This window comes from Microplitis demolitor, chromosome 7 (assembly GCF_026212275.2).
Source record: "Microplitis demolitor isolate Queensland-Clemson2020A chromosome 7, iyMicDemo2.1a, whole genome shotgun sequence".
NCBI lineage: Eukaryota > Metazoa > Arthropoda > Insecta > Hymenoptera > Braconidae > Microplitis > Microplitis demolitor.
The window spans coordinates 10,935,260-10,951,849 of record NC_068551.1 but is presented as its reverse complement, the minus strand read 5'-3'; the positions used below and the strand labels follow the sequence as shown (position 1 = coordinate 10,951,849).

At 41.9% G+C, this 16,590-nt stretch overlaps 3 protein-coding genes across 3 annotated transcripts in view; 2 read left to right on the top strand and 1 right to left on the bottom strand.

Annotated features, from left to right (window-relative positions):
* The window catches only part of LOC103577223 (dual specificity protein phosphatase 15), a 62,160-nt gene that overhangs the window by 37,282 nt on the left and 8,288 nt on the right, over positions 1 to 16,590 (bottom strand). The gene's annotated exons all lie outside the window — the stretch shown is intronic.
* LOC103575846 (uncharacterized) lies at positions 1,069 to 1,788 on the top strand. Its single transcript, XM_008555814.1, has one exon. It carries the CDS (start codon positions 1,069 to 1,071, stop codon positions 1,786 to 1,788), a length of 720 nt encoding a protein of 239 aa, XP_008554036.1.
* On the top strand, positions 4,625 to 5,284 carry LOC106693914 (uncharacterized). Its single transcript, XM_014443484.1, has one exon. The coding sequence runs from the start codon at positions 4,625 to 4,627 to the stop codon at positions 5,282 to 5,284; it is 660 nt and encodes a 219-aa protein (XP_014298970.1).

Sequence of the window (16,590 nt, the reverse complement as noted above, 5' to 3'; positions counted from 1 at the left end):
AGCTTGCAGAGTCCGACGCAGCAGACAGGAGGCACCTTGAATCGAAGCTTCAAAAGCTTCAAACGCCACGCAACCAGGCTGCCAGTCATCACACGACATTGCAAAATAGCAGCGGCACAAAGAAGAGGCCGGCAAACAGTCCTCCGATGGACCCCGAGGAAAACTTCAATAGACGGACTCCGGGCACTTTTACCAAAGTACCATCGCGCAAGGACAAAAAGGCAAGAACTGGCCAGGCGCTGGACACCACAACGAGTCCTATGGATTTGCCACCGCTGCCGTTGCACGAAGCCAATACACCAACGCACCGAAAGAATAAGCGAAAAAAAGGCCCAGTCCCTCGAAAACTCGTTGCAGTCTTAATTAAACCAGCCGAGGGTAAAACTTACGCCGAACTGCTAAAGGGAGTAAAGGCGCAAGTCAAACCAAGTGATCACCAAACGGATATTAGATCTATCCGTAAAACCAAAGAGGGCGCGATCCTCCTGGAACTGGACCGGAACTGGCTAGCCGACACACCACTTTCATAGAGGCCATAAAAGCAGCCGTTGGCGCGGACGGGAAAGTTAAAGATATTGTCCCGACCACTACACTAGAAATTTTGGACATCGATGAAGTTTCCACAGAAGATGATGTCCGATCCACAATCATCCGAGAACACGGCGAATCTGTACCTATTACTAGAATCGGCATGGCGAAAACGACCTTACGCGGTCAGCGTAAAGCGTTCGTTGAACTGAACGATATAGACGCGGAAAAAGTGCTAGCAACGGCTCGCCTTAAAATCGGCTGGGTTAGTTGTCGGGTCAGGGCTCTCAAGTCTATTCAACAATGCTATAATTGCATCGAATACGGGCACCGATCGAAGCTGTGCAAAGGACCAAATAGGAGTAAACTCTGCTATCGCTGTGGGAAAGGCGAACATAAGGCGGCATCATGCAACAACAGCGCGTGCTGTCCGCTCTGCTCAGCAATCCAGGAAGAAAGCATTGATACCCAACACGTGCTTGGAACTGGACGATGCACTGTATTCCGCAGAGCTCTAGCACGGAAACCGACTGATACGAGATGATCACTTTTCTTCAGATCAACCTACAAAGAAGCTGGACCGCACAAACCCTCTTCCACCAGTACATAGTTGAGCGGAATATTGACGTGTGCATCCTCTCCGAGCAGCACTCTGACCTACCGACGACCAAATGGATCGCAGACAGCACTGTAGTCGCTGCAATCTGGATAACAAATCCTAACATCAGTGTCCTAAATAGCGGCAACGAAGACGGCTTTGTATGGGTGAAAACCCCCTTCCATACTGTCTTTAGCTGCTATCTATCACCAAATGAAGGTCCTGACATTTTCCGCCATAAACTCGCAAAGTTAGAAGACGCAGTACGGGAGACAGAAGGGGAATCAATCATCGCCGGCGACTTTAATGCTAAATCCGTTGACTGGGGAATGTCTTCGAGTGACTCCCGGGGCGATGCCGTCTCGGACATGATTGCCAGGCTAGACCACACAATAATTAATCGTGGCAACACATCCACATTTCGGAGAGCTGGATGCCGTGAATCAATACTAGATATCACGTTCGCTTCCTCCGCAATCGCTGCCTTTATTGCGAAATGGGCTGTCCTCGAGATATACAGCGCCAGCGACCACCAAATGATTGAATTCACGACAACAGGCCCTGAAACTCGTCGAAGCTTGTGCAGTACTACCCAGCAAAGAAGATGGAATGACAAAAAGCTCGATCCAACCACGTTGGTGAAGTTCCTTTCATTAAAATGACCTCTAATCTGTGCCCAATATGCGGACGTGACCACATAAACAGATGCAGAAGAACTCGTAGATAAGGCCATGCAATTAATCGTCAAGGTATGTGATAAGTTGATGCCTGTCGTAAAACCTAGAGGTCGTCGCCAACCTAACTACTGGTGGACGCCTGAAATCAATGAGCTCAGGAAGCAATGTCTAGCCCTGAGGCGCAAAGTGGTGAGGCTAAACCGGCTGCCACCTGCGGAACAACTCAGCCCTTTCATTCCCAGATTTGCGCAAGCCAAGAAAACCTTAAAGAGGGTTATCAAATGCAGCAAAAGGCAAAAGTGGCAACACCTATGCGCGGACCTTGACAGAGACGTATGGGGGCGCGCGTACGAGATAGTCACGAAGGGAATTGGTGTGCAAAAACGGCCACCTGTTATGAATCCCCAAGCAACAGAGACAATTATAACGGGCCTATTCCCTAAACACCCACGGAGAATGTTCGGAGAATCCCCACAACCCGGGGAGATACCGCTATTCACGATACAGGAGATCCAGGATGCTTCGAAAACCTTGAAGGCTGGTAAAGCTGCTGGCCCCGACGGTATCCCCGTGAGCGTCATTAAAGTGATAGCAGCCGAATTTCCAGCCATATTCCATACCATCTACAATGCTTGCCTCTCAACAGGCACTTTTGCCAGACGTTGGAAACTACAACGCCTTGTACTGCTCGAAAAGGGTAAGGGCCCGCCAATCACGCCGTCTTCATTTAGGCCTTTATGTATGCTCGATGTAGCAGGCAAACTCCATGAGAAGCTCGTAAAGACTCGTCTAACTAGTGCTCTGTGGAAAACGGGTGGACTCTCAGCAAACCAGCACGGCTTCCGGAAAAAGCACTCCATCATTACAGCATTTGAGCAAGTCCTCGCCATCGTTGAAAAGGCATGGGCAGGAACTCACAGATCTCGTCGCGTATGTATCTTCTTAACCTTCGATGTTAAAACGCATTTAACTCAGTGGGCTGGGAAGACATACTAGCTGCGCTAGAAGCAGACTTTTAAGTCGACAAGTACATCTGGAATATGATTAGCGATTATTTCAGACACAGGTACCTTATGTACAGCACGACGGAAGGCACAAAAGTTATCAAAGTTACTGCAGGCGTGCCCCAGGGCGCTGTGCTGGGACCAGATCTATGGAACATCCGGTATGATGATCTTCTCGGCGCCGAGATGGAAGAAGGTACCTATCTGAACGGATACGCTGACGACGCCGCAGGGCTGATCATAGCTGAATGCGAGGATGATGCTAAAAGAAAAATCGGCCGACTGACCAGGAGAATTAGTGACTGGATGGGCCAGCATGGCTTGGAACTGGCAGTAAGCAAGACTGAGATGATGGTACTAACTCAGCAACGCTCATTTCCAAAGCCATTTATGGTCGACATCGCAGGGGAAACCATCGAAGCGAAGCCCTCGGTGAAATACCTGAGTCTCCAACTAGATGCAAAACTCTCATTTGGAGAGCACATCCGAAAAACAGCGGAGAAAGCAAGCAAGACCGTCGCCAACCTCTCAAGAATAATGCTTAATACGACCGGGCCCAGGTACTCAAAGAGGCGTATACTCTTGAGCGTTGTGCATTCCATCCTTCTATACGGCTCCGAAGTGTGGGCAAACCAACTGAGGCACGAAAAGTATCGGAGGCAGCTGAGCTCAGTGCAGCGCAGGGCCGCGCTACGAATCGCCTGTGCGTATCGCACTGTATCTGAAGCAGCAGTCCTCGTAATAGCCAAAGCTACTCCAATAGAATTAATGGCCAAGGAGTGCCAAAAACTCCAACAACTTCGCGGAGCGGGGGAGCTTAACAACGAAAGCAGGCAAAGAGAAAGAAAAGCAACAATAGAAGCGTGGGCAGAAAGTTGGCGTAACTCAGCGACGGCTAGATGGACGCACAGTATAATAACAGACCTAGATCGATGGCTGGAATGCAAACATGGCGAAACAAATTACTACACGACGCAATTCTTAACAGGGCATGGCCAATTCAATGCCTACCTGCACCGAATGGGCCTGCGCAACAACCCATACTGCAAATACTGCGCGATGCAGACAGACGATGTAGAACATACGTTCTTTCACTGCAAGAGATGGGTAGACGAAAGAAAAATTGCATGGGAAGTGCTAGGAGCGGCGCCGTCTCCGGAGACCATTCTCTCGCTCATGTACGCGAACAAAACGTGCTGGGAAGCCATCATGCAAATGGCTGAGACCATCATCCGCCAGAAAAAGCTTGAAGAGCAAGCGTAAAACGCGAAGGAACGTCAAAGAGCGCAGTAGGGGACAGACTGAAGTAATGCGAAAGCGGTTTCCGGTCTGGCCCCCTCTCCTAATCAGAGAGGCGAAAAGAGAGGATTGTTTTTAGTAGGTAAAAATCCCACACTACCAACATCACCAAATCTTCAAATTTCACTTTCCGTTGGTGTCTTTTGAAGATTTTTTAACCTCTCTCCCAAAAAAAAAAGAAAAAAAAAACTATTACTATTACTATTATTATTATTATTACTATTACTATTACTATTACTGCTGTCTTCCGAAGAGCACTAGCAAGCTTAGCGGACAGCAGCGAAATGACTTGTTTCATGCAATGTAACCTGAGAAGAGGGTGGACCGCGCAACACCTCTTACACCAGCATGTCGTTGAGCATAAGACCGATATATGTGTTATATCGGAGCAGCACAGCAACATTTCGACGACGAGATGGCTTTCAGACTCCTCGGGTACTGCAGCCATCTGGATCGCTAACCCAAGCCTCCGCGTTCTTGACAGTGGGCAGGGTGATGGCTTCGTTTGGCCGAGAATCATGCAGTTTACTCTTGTGAGTTGCTACCTTACTCCTAATGAGCCCATTTCGGAATTCCGCCGTAAATTAGGCAGCATTAAGGATATGGTTCGTCAAGTAACGGGCGAGGTCATTATTGCCGGCGACTTTAACGCCAAGTCGGTGGCCTGGGGCATGTCCTGTAGTGATACGCGTGGATCCGAGGTCATGGATATGATCGCTCGATTAGACCTCACAGTCCTCAACCGTGGCAGCACATCCACATTCAGAAGGTCAGGGTATCGCGAAACCATCATTGACATCACGCTTGCTACTGCTGATGTCGCAGCCATCATTACAGGCTGGAAAATCCTTGAGGACTTTAAAGCGAGTGACCATCAATATATACAGTTTAAGGTTACTGGTGCCAAAAACGTCTCCTGTGAGCAGACTAGGGACATACCGGAAAAGCGCTGGAATGCTTCAAAACTCGACGAAGCCAAGCTTTTAAGTTTCCTTAATGAAAGTTGGCCAACCATTGCCACTACGCTTCCGACTTCTGAAACTAAGGCGAACGCAGAAATACGGGTCGATCAAATCATGAGGCTCATCACTGCAGGTTGTGATGTTTCAATGCCCATCACCATGCATCAAGGTCGCCGCAAGCCAAATTACTGGTGGACCCCGGAAATTGCAGCCTGAAACTCAGGCGAAAGTGCCTTACACTTAGGCGAAAAGTCGTCAGACTAAACCGCAGGCGTGAGCCGGGTATTCTTACCGACACTCTGAACTTCACATTCTCAACGGCGAAAAAGACACTAAAAAAGGCCATCAAAAACAGCAAACGCAGATGCTCGAAAGCAATTTGCAATGACCTTGAAAACGACCCGTGGGGCAAGGCCTACCAAATAGTCTGTAAGGGTATAGAGAAACATGGCCCAACACCACCGATGGAACCGAAGATGGTAGAGAAGGTCATTGCTGATCTATTTCCGCGACATATTCCAAGAGAGCCCCGAGATTTCCGACAGCAAAACGAGATCGCACTCTTTACCACCCAAGAACTTCGAAGCGCTGCAAAGTCGCTTAAATCGGGAAAAGCTCTAAGACCGGACGGAATACCCACGTGTGTCATCAAACTAATAGCTGAAAAACATCCTGACTTACTACTAGGGATGTACAATGCTTGCCTTCGCACAGGGACATTCAGCAGAAGGTGGAAGCATCAAAGGCTGGTGTTGCTTGACAAGGGCAAGGGCCCACCAGTAACATCATCATCCTATCGGCCTTTATGTATGTTAGACGTGGCAGGCAAACTCTTTGAGAAACTTCTGAAAGCACGACTTCAGGTCGCTATTGAAAACGCAGGGGGGCTTTCAAGCAACCAACATGGCTTCAAAAAACGCCACTCTACAATAACCGCAGTTGAGCAAGCTCTCAAGATCGTTGAAAAAGCCTGGACGGGTCCTCACCGTTCCCGCAAAGTCTGCGTTTTGGTCACCTATGACGTTCGAAATGCGTTTAACTCGTTTTCTTGGAAAGACGTCCTTGTCGCTCTCGAAGAAGAGTTTAACGTAGATGTATATTTATGGAATATGGCAGATGATTACTTCAAGGGCAGGACGCTTGAATATCATACGACTGAGGAACCACGGATCTTAGAGGTTACCGCTGGCGTGCCGCAAGGTACCGTGCTTGGACCGGACTTCTGGTCAATTCGATACAATGACTTGCTGGAAACCGAGTTCCCTGATGGTATCAGCCTTGTAGGCTACGCGGATGACGTCGCAGGCGTAGTGTATGCTAGTAGCACTGAAGAGGCGCGCAGGCGGATCGGCATTATGACTGATACCATAAGCAGCTGGTTAAAGAGACACGGACTAGAGCTGGCGACCCACAAGACAGAGATGGTTGTTCTCACCGGACAGCGCTGGTTTGATACTCCCTTCTCTGCGGACATTAACGGAGTCATCATAAATGCTAAGCCATCAATCAGGTACCTGGGAATTGAGCTTGACGAAAAGATATCCTTTCGTGCCCACCTGAGTAGAATAGCTGATAAAGCAGACAAGACAGTTGCGAGTCTTTCGAGGATCTTGCTGAATACGAGCGGCCCACGGTACGCTAAGCGGCGTGTACTACTTAGCGTGGTTCACTCAATTCTACTGTATGGCGCAGAAATATTCGCGGATAAATTGGAGCATGAGACATACAGGCGTAACCTTGCTGTAGTGCAAAGAAGAGCTGCCCTTAGGGTTACTAGTGCGTATCGGACAGTGTCAGAAGCTGCGGTGCTAGTCTTAGCGAGAGCAACGCCTATCGATCTCATGGCTCAGGAGCGAAAAAGGGTATATGGTATGCGACAAGCAGGGAACGTTGATAGCAACGTGCGGAAAGCTGAGAAAGTGCATATGATCGCAGAATGGTCACGAAGGTGGCTGGGAACCACGCAAGGGCGATGGACAGCGCGGCTCATACCCTCACTTGACAAGTGGCTTAGGTGTAGCCATGGCGGGGTGGACTACTACCTTACACAGTTTTTCACAGGGCACGGCCAGTTCGACGAGTACCTGCACAAAATGGGACGAAAAGAGAGCCCGTATTGTGTATACTGCAAGAATAGCATGGACAATGCTGAGCACACTTTCTTCGACTGTCAGCGATGGTCAGCTGAAAGACAAGCTGCATGGAAGGCCTTTAGACAAACGCCCAGTCCAGACAGTGTCGTCGGAATAATGCTAGGGTCGGAAGAAGTGTGGAACGCTATGATGGGCTATACAAAGACCGTCATAATGTCTAAGAAAAGCGAGGAGAATACCTGTAACCGATAACGAGCCGAGCGCTTAACAGCGCATCAAGGGGCGGGCTGAAGTAATGCGAAAGCGGTTTCCGGTCCGTCCCCCTTTCCCTCCAGGGAAAGGATGAGCGAGGGAGGCTTTTTAGTCAGTAAGAATCTGACACTACCAACAACACCATCTTCAATTTTCATCTTCGTTGGTGTCTTTTGAAGATTTTTCCTCCCTCCCCAAAAAAACTATTACTATTACTATTATTATTACTATTACTATTACTATTATTATTATTATTATTATTATTATTATTATTATTATTATTATTATTATTATTATTATTATTATTACTATTACTATGACTATTACTATTATTATTATTATTATTATTATTTGTTTTTTTGTTAAATGCTCAGGGGATTATCCCCGGTAGTCCGACTCTACCGAGGGCCTCACCTGAGCGCCACATCATTACTGCTGCGATGCATCATCAACAAAATGATCAGCATGTGCAGCAGGCCAAGTTTCGTTGCCTTAAGAGATGGAGGGATCCGAGAATGACAGCCTTTTGCATCCACGATGCCAAAAACTCAATTGGCGATAAACAAGTTGGGATTTTAGCCAATGCGGACACAAAAGTTTGCTTCATTCCCCCTAGGACGCCAACAATGAGTACGACGAGCTGAACACGGTAGCCTGGGTAAATTTTGCCAATTCAAGCAAGAGATCCTGATATATCTCGTGTTTGTGCTCTTCTTTAACCGTGATGTTATATTCAGCTGGAGCTGAAAACTCAATAACATAAATGTTACGAGCGGTTTTATCGAAGAGCACAATATCAGGTTTATTGTGATCGATTTTCCGCGTTGTTGCGAATGGCACGTTCCAATAAATACAGCAACGGTCATTCTCAACAACTTGCGGAATATCTCCTGGCAGATAAGGCAGCACTGGTGTTTTATCGATACCGTGAGTATGTCTGAGGTGGTAATAAAGTACTCGCAGAGCAGCATTGTGACGCTGGACGTATGCATTTCTTGCCAGCACAGGACATGCAGACAATAGATGCATAAGCGTCTCAGGGTGTTGTTTATAAACCCTACACAAAGTGTCGGGTAGCTGCATCTGGAGCACCTTAGCAGGGTATTCAAGAGTATTGATTACACCATCTTGGCAGGCAAAAATATATCCTTCGGTCTTGGACATCAGGCCAGCTGACTTAAGGAAGGAAAACGTCAGCTGCTCGGACAAGCCATGTTCACGCACGTGTTTAAAGAACACGCTATGCATGGACTTGTCCATATGTGTGCTGAGCAGTTTTTGTTGCTCAGCATTGCTGATGACCCTCTTAAATTTCTCCTTAGGGAGTTCGATAAGAGGGTTTACTCTTCCAAGACCGAGGGATTTTGCCGCGTACATTGCTGCCTTGTATAAAAACGCTCTCCTATGCCTATTCTCATGACTATGAACAATCTGCATAAGGAAGTCGTTTTCATCTGCAGTGAAATTGATAACCTCGTATGTTATACCCAAAACCAAACGATCGTGTAGCCACTCCAAGCTCTGTAAACCTCTCCCTCCGACGTGCCAGGAAAGCTATAATCTGGTGACTGAGGATTTAGGGTGCATGCTCCGAAGCATATTCATGACTTTGCGTGTCTTGATATCGAGGTCTTTGAGCTCTTTTCGGGCCCATTTAAGGACACCGAAAGAGTAGAGAAGTACCGGGACAGCAAGCATGTTTGTTGCAGAGACTTTGTTTTTCCCGGAAAGTTCTGATGACCAGATTTTCCGGAGTCTCCGCACATACTCGCTGCAGAGAGTCGTTTTAATTTTCGAGACGTCCTGCATAGGACTCCCGTCAATCCCTAGATATTTGTACGACTCTTCGGCGTCAAGATGGTCAATGACGCTCCCATCTACTAACTCGACATCTTCACGCACATCAGAACACTTACCCTTCACCAGATTAACGACCGCGCACTTGTCCAACCCAAAAGCCATGCCAACATCCCGGGTATACTCCCCTACAATATTCAAGGCTGTCTGAAGGTGTTCCTCATCAGGAGCATACACCTTCAAATCATCCATGTGGAGTAAGTGGGTGATCGAATACTTTCGATCATTTGGTGGGCCCACTGAGTATTCACGGGTGCGGCGTAGCGTAACGGATATTGGCAGCAGTAAGATGCAAAACAGCAGAGGGCTCAGAGAATCTCCCTGAAAGACTCCTCGTTTGTACTGTACAACTTCGGTTACACGTTTGTCGTTGCCACATGAAATGTGGAACCGTGTTCGCCAAAGTTGCATCATACGCTGAATGCATCCCACTGTATCGCGATTGACCCCAAGGCATTTGAGCAAAAAAAGAATAAGCTCATGAGATGTTGAATCAAATGCTTTACGGTAGTCAATCCAGGCCATTGACAGGTTGCACTGATAGTAGATCGCGTCTTGAATGACACAACGATCCACTAACAGATTCTCTTTGCAACCTGACAGGCCTCTTTTACTGCCACGTTGTTCGTATATCTGCTGCCATACAGGGTCTGTCTATTGCAGAATGCGATTATTCAAGATTTTGGTGAAAATCTTATAAACCGCATTCAAACAGGTGATAGGCCTGTAGTTTTTCGGGTCAGCCAAGTCTCCTTTCTTCGGGATGAGCACGGTTCACCCTTCTACAAGCCAGCATGGAATTGGTTCATTACCTCTGATGTACGCTGTAAAAATCCGGGCCAGATGACTATGAGTAGAAGTTAGTTTCTTCCACCAAAACAAGTTAATGCCATCTGGATCCGGAGCAGCCCAGTTGTCACCATTATTCAGAGCTGAACGAACTTCTTCCACGCTGACTTCAGGGCTCTCTTCATCAACATTGTCGTTGCGATGTTGTCGACAAAATGCCTCGAAGTCGTTGAGAGCTAGAGTGTCACGATTCACGTTCGGTTGATCACCACACAACTCGGACCAGAAAGCTTCTACTCGCTCGAGGGATGGGGGATCGCCAGAAACAGAGGTCTTAGGTGTCAGAAAGCGTGAAGGACTTGACCGAAACGAAGAGTTATCGGTAAGCCGCTTCAGCTTTTTCTCTAGTGACTTTTTAGCAGTCACTAGAGCCCGCAACCTGTTAAGGGAACCTTCTTTGATGTTAATAAGGTTTTCCTTATTCAGTGTGTGATGCTGATATCGTAGTCCAGCCGCAATGCGGCGGACTTTAGATGTAAATGCTTTTCGTGCATTTACATACTCAATCACACATTGAATGCGGGAGACATGTTTCCGGAGATCATCAATCTTCAGTGAAAGCTGCCCAATGCGCCCTCTCATCTTAGCCTCAGGAGAAGAAGTACTTCTCCTCGCTGAAGGCAAGAGTAAGGAAGCAGCATCGTAGACAGCTTGATTGATGGTGAGTAGAGTAGAATCTTCCTGAATCCGGGCAGATAGTTCTTGGTTCTCCGTGACGAGTAGATGTTTTGGGTAGTGTATCTTCTTTGAGATACATACTTGCCGTGTGTCAAAATCATTTTCGGCGCCTTCAGAAGAACGGCGTCTCTCTTGATGTAACTGTGCTGGAAAAGACAGACGATGATAATCGTCTGTTCATTAACAGTGATCTTCGTGTTCGCTGGAGATGAGAGGCATAGTCTCGAAGATGTTGTTGTGAGAGATGGCTGTTGTTAGGATGCATGTTGCTCTAGAGAGCCTTCATCCTCGCCATGTAGCCTCTCCGCTCTGGTTCACTGTTATTATAGCACATCAAGAGATCGGCTCGTGACTCCTCCGTCCACCTAAATGCAGTCCGTTCGTCGTCAAGGTCGTCATCGTTCGGAATTTCGGTGCTCCGCTCAGCTAGTGGGTTGCCCTCATCCGAGAAGGGCAGGTTGTGGGGAGCACTTCTGGGTTCAGAATCGTCTTGAACTCAGGTATGTTTTACATTAGGGAGTTAACCTAATGCAAAGGTTGTTGTGCGATTGGTAGGTCAGCAGATCGTAGGCTGACCTACATTGCCCACGATGCGCCACGGGGTAAACAAAATCCCCGGTGGCCGCACAACATGCACCTTGGGCATGTTATTAATATTATTATTATTATTATTATTATTATTATTATTATTATTATTATTATTATTATTATTATCATTATTATTATTATTATGCTAAAAACATCTTGTCTTTCATAGTCGCGAAAATTCGAACTATTTTTATTATTACTATTATTGTCAATATATATAGGCGGGGGGGGGGTCAAAGGGGGTTGACTAAGGAAATACTAAGTTTTTGAGGACTGACATACGCTACATCTTTTTGTTTTTAATGATATTCAAGGTAAATAGACAAAATTTTTAGCTGCTGTTAAGAAATAAAATTTTTACTTTTAGCGGGCAAAATGGAGTACCCTTATAACAAGCGGGAAAAAAAATTTCCGAAAGTTGATCAAATTTCATTAAATTTTATTTTTAAAATGTAATATACCTCTAGAAAAATTACATTTCACATCATTGGTGGATACGAAGGCAGAAAAAATTTTTTTTGTGAGGCTGAGAGGCCCCCCTCCAAAATATATATATATATATATTTTTTTTTAATTGCTTTCATCATTAAGAATGTATTTCTTTCTCTCGACAACTATTTTTGGTTTTAAAATAATTAAAAAAAAATCTTTAGGTTTAATAGGTCGTTTGCTTTCGAGTAACTTAATTACTAATTGTTATTTTATAAAAAAAAACAATTCTCTATTTCTTATTTGTCATTATTTTGAACCCAATAAACGTATCTTTTGATTTCTTACATTACAGATTATTTTGCATTACTCAAAAATTTTTATCAATTAAAAAATAAAATATTATTTTTGAATATTTTTAGTAGCCAAATTTGCCCCAGATATAGAAAATCAAACGAAAAATGGATTAATATATTAATTTTTTTTCAATTTGACGATAAGAATATGAAAGAATCATTTTTTCATAATTTTCGGTTGATCCATTTTGCCCCGGGGGTCATACGTAGGGGTAAAAATGTAGGGTTTTAAATAAAATTTGAACAATAGAATTTTGTTTTAAAATAAAATATACTAAAAGTACTTTTTATGGTTTTCTTACTTAGATTAGTAAAACTGCATTATCATAATACGTTAAAGAATATTTTACGACTAACTTATAATCCACCTCAGACAAGAATCAAATATATCGGCCGTAGCGTAGGGGATACAGCGATAGTCTGGCGAGCGTTTAGGTTGTAGGTTCGAATCTCTGGTAGGGCGAAAATATTTAATAATTTATATTTAATAAGTTGAGCGTATTTGTAATATCTAAAAGTGTAGTGTGATTGTATCTTTATAAAGCGAATAAAAGTCACCTCCTACCTTGGAGCTATAACATCCTATCTCCAACTACGATCCAGAGTAAAAAAAAAATAAAGATTTTGCTTCTTAATCCTGATTTTAAATCGCAAATAACATGATAGTTTTTTTTTCATATTATGTATTTATCAATATTAATTGTAATGAAGCATTATATAATTATAATGAATACATAATACAACTAATAATTATTATTAGCAATTATGAATAATGTTATGCTATTTAAATGGAAAATTATAAAAAAAAAAAAAATATATATGACCACAGTGGGATTCGAACCCAAGTCGCTAGGTATTTTTAAATATAATATTACTATTATTATTATATTTCACATTATTATTATTTCAGATCTGGTTTGATCGTAATTGTTTCAGAATGGGACAACTCCTATGATTACGATAAAAACAGACCTGCGCCTATAGAGCAACCAAGAGGAGCAGGTCTGTTTTAATCGTAAAAATTTTCTGAAACTGACTGGCAAAAAAGTACGAATAAAACAGACCTGAAATTTCGACTCAGATCCGCGAAGGAAATAATTTCTTGATCCAAATAATCTTATTACTTCAATAAAGTAAGAAATTTTCCTTGGTTCAAGAAAAAAATTTCGAAGACATTTTATTTCTTGGTTCAAGATTTCTTTTTTTTCTGTGTACCTCCCATCTTAACGAAGTAACTATTTCCATACTCACATTTTAAAGATTCTTATTCTTTTATGTTAATTTTTCTATCGGAGATAATAAGCATTCTTAACCAGATGATAATCATTACTATTTCAGAAGGCAAAATTTACAAATTTTTCAGATAGGAGAGATATTACTATCTAGATGGTAACTAGTACTATCGGCAATAGTAAATATTACTACGCAAAAAACGAGTAATTTACATAAAAGTATGATAATGATTATCACATACAATATGGTAATTACCCGTGAAAAATGAATCGTACATGGCCATGCATGACCTATATGGCTCATATATGAAGCATGCATGCTCATATATGAGCCATACGTAGGCATATAAACTTTTTTAATACAGTCATGCATGGCCATATACAGTCATACAAAACCATGTATGGCCATACATGGCCTTGTATGGTATATATATGACCATGCATGACTGTATTAAAAAAGTTGGTATGTCCATGTATAGTCATGAATGGCCATGCATGGTCATGTATGATTAATTTTTCACGGATATATATATATATATATATATATATATATATATATATATATATATATATATGTAAGAATTTAGCTAACTATTAAAATTACTTATAAACAAGATGTTGTAGTGTTAAGAAAATAGGAAATTTTTTTGATATCACTAACAGCATATTGATGATTATATTTTGCTTTTTCGAAAGTGATTGTATTCTTTGAACCTTACGTAGCACAACTAAACTTTGTTGTAACTGTCGGTCGTATAGCCTAATCGTCAAAGCGTCGGTCTCTCGTACGGAAGTTCCCGGGTTTGAATCCTACTAAAGCCGGTGCGGTCAGTAATAAGTCTAGCCTTTTTTCTCTGAATTAAAAATTTCCATTTCGATTAGGAATTCAATTGTTCGCATATCTGATAATCTCTGCGTGGCCAAGATAATTAAAAAAAAATAAAAAATTTTTTTTTTAATTTAGTTAAAATTTTTATACATAGTCATATCAAGTCATATATGGCCGTATCAAGCTATGCATAGCCATACACGGCCATGTATGGTCATATATGGCCATGTCTGGCCAATTTTCATACATGGCCATGTATGATTCATTGTTCACGGGTATATTCTCTATTGCAAGATAGTAATAGTTTGCATTTTTTCAGCAATGAACCAAGCAATGGAATGTTAACGTAAAAAGCAAACTAACTTTCGGCTTTTTATATACCTAAACGCCAATGCTATAATATTCGGAGTCAAAAAAAATAACTTAAATTTGGCTTTTTTGACTTACATTTAAATTATCTAACCCACAAACAAATCAATTTTGAGTTTTTTGTACGGTATACCAAAACTTCCGACTAGGAGTTTTTACGCTAAAATAAATTTTTATGTACCTAAAAAAAGTTTAATATGCTAAATTTTTTATCGTCAGTATGATCTGACGATCAGGAGATCTGTTCGAATTTCGAATTTCTCAAAGTTGAATCAAGATCAATATCTTCCTACTTTTTACATTTAAAAATAAATAGTTTTTTGAAGCGGAAAGTTAATTATTACGATTTTATTTTGACTGCCGAAAACCCATGGAAGAGCTGCCAGAGTTTAACAAAGGGGCCATCCTTGGCTCAGCACTGGAGAACCTAGCTTTGGCACGTCTATATTGGCCCATGCTTGGGTCAAGAGAGGTTACTCAATCCTGGCCATTCCAATCATTACCCGAGTCTGGGCCAGGACTGGGTACCCCTATTTTGGCCATTCAGTGGTGACCCAGGCTTGGACCAGGACTGGATAACCTAGCCTTGGCCGACCCAATGATTACCCGAGTTTAAGCCAAGACTAGGTTCCTCTGCCTTGATCATTCAATGGCAACCCAGACTTGGGCCAAGGTAGGATTATCCAAGTTCGCGTATACCTATGGTTTCTCATCCTTGGGCCAGTATTGGCTAATCTAGGTTTTTTATTAATTATTCAATCATCTTATTATTATGGTTTTTTAAATTGATAATTATTTATTTGTGAATTAAAATAAGTTTTAATGAATAAATATTTTAACATTGTGATTAAAATTATTTACAATTAATAATTAAAAAATTTTTTAGTTCGTTATTATTTGCAATCAACAACCGTAATTTTATAATTTTACTTATAAAAATTAATTTAATTAAAAAATAACTCATGAATTTTTATAATAAATGTTATTTTTAATAATGGTGGTAGTGTAAGATAATTAGGCTGGGTTCTTGATAAATAAGCAATTAAATTTAATAAATTTTATTTTTAAAAATTATGTAATTATAATATAAATAATACGAAATTTTTTTTTTTCTTAATCGAAAATATTAATTAAATTGCTCTTTATATTTCATAAAACCGAGTGATTGTAGTAAAATGAATAAGTAGAACATATAAAAATTTCAATTCACCATTAGTAGGTCTGTCCAGCATTCAGACTTAGCAATCAGAATGACGACAGTTCGCGCCCAGAGCCCAGCAGAATTTTCACCGAGTTTTTTTCACGTCATTTACCTCACATAAATAGTTTAAACCTTAATGATCACAAACTCTAGTACTTAAATAATAATAAAGTTTTTTTTTAATTAAATTTATTTATTCTTTCAATGCATGGGTCAGGTCTGACAACCAGGCTTGGCGCGATGTTATCATTCCAGACTTCTACCAAGACTGGAACAAGGCTGGCTTACAAACTTGGCCCAGAGTTCAACATAGTTAACCCAAGCCTGGGCCCGTCGTACTTTGCTGTCTGGGTAGTGACTCAATTCTAAAATCTGTTTCATGATTCTAAAACACAATTATCACTGCTAAATTTTTAATTACAGAGTTTTTATTCCTATGTTAATAAACAATACACGGAAAAAAAGGAACTGTAATAAATAAAGTTTGATGTACACAGGAAAAAAATTCCCGGATTTTTTACGGTTTAACTATCGTAATTTTCATTATATGGTATCGTAACGGTGGACTATAAAATTTAAATCATAATTTTTACAATAGACTATCGTAAATTTTGTTTTATAATTAATACTACTAGAAGACAAAAAAATCAGATAAAAATTACAATGCAACTATCGTAAAATGAATGAGTCGGTAATGTAGAATTTCTTTAAATATAAAAGTATAATTAGAAGTCAACGGAGTCAAATTTATTTTCTTAACAAAGTAGAACTTACAATAAAAAAAAAGAA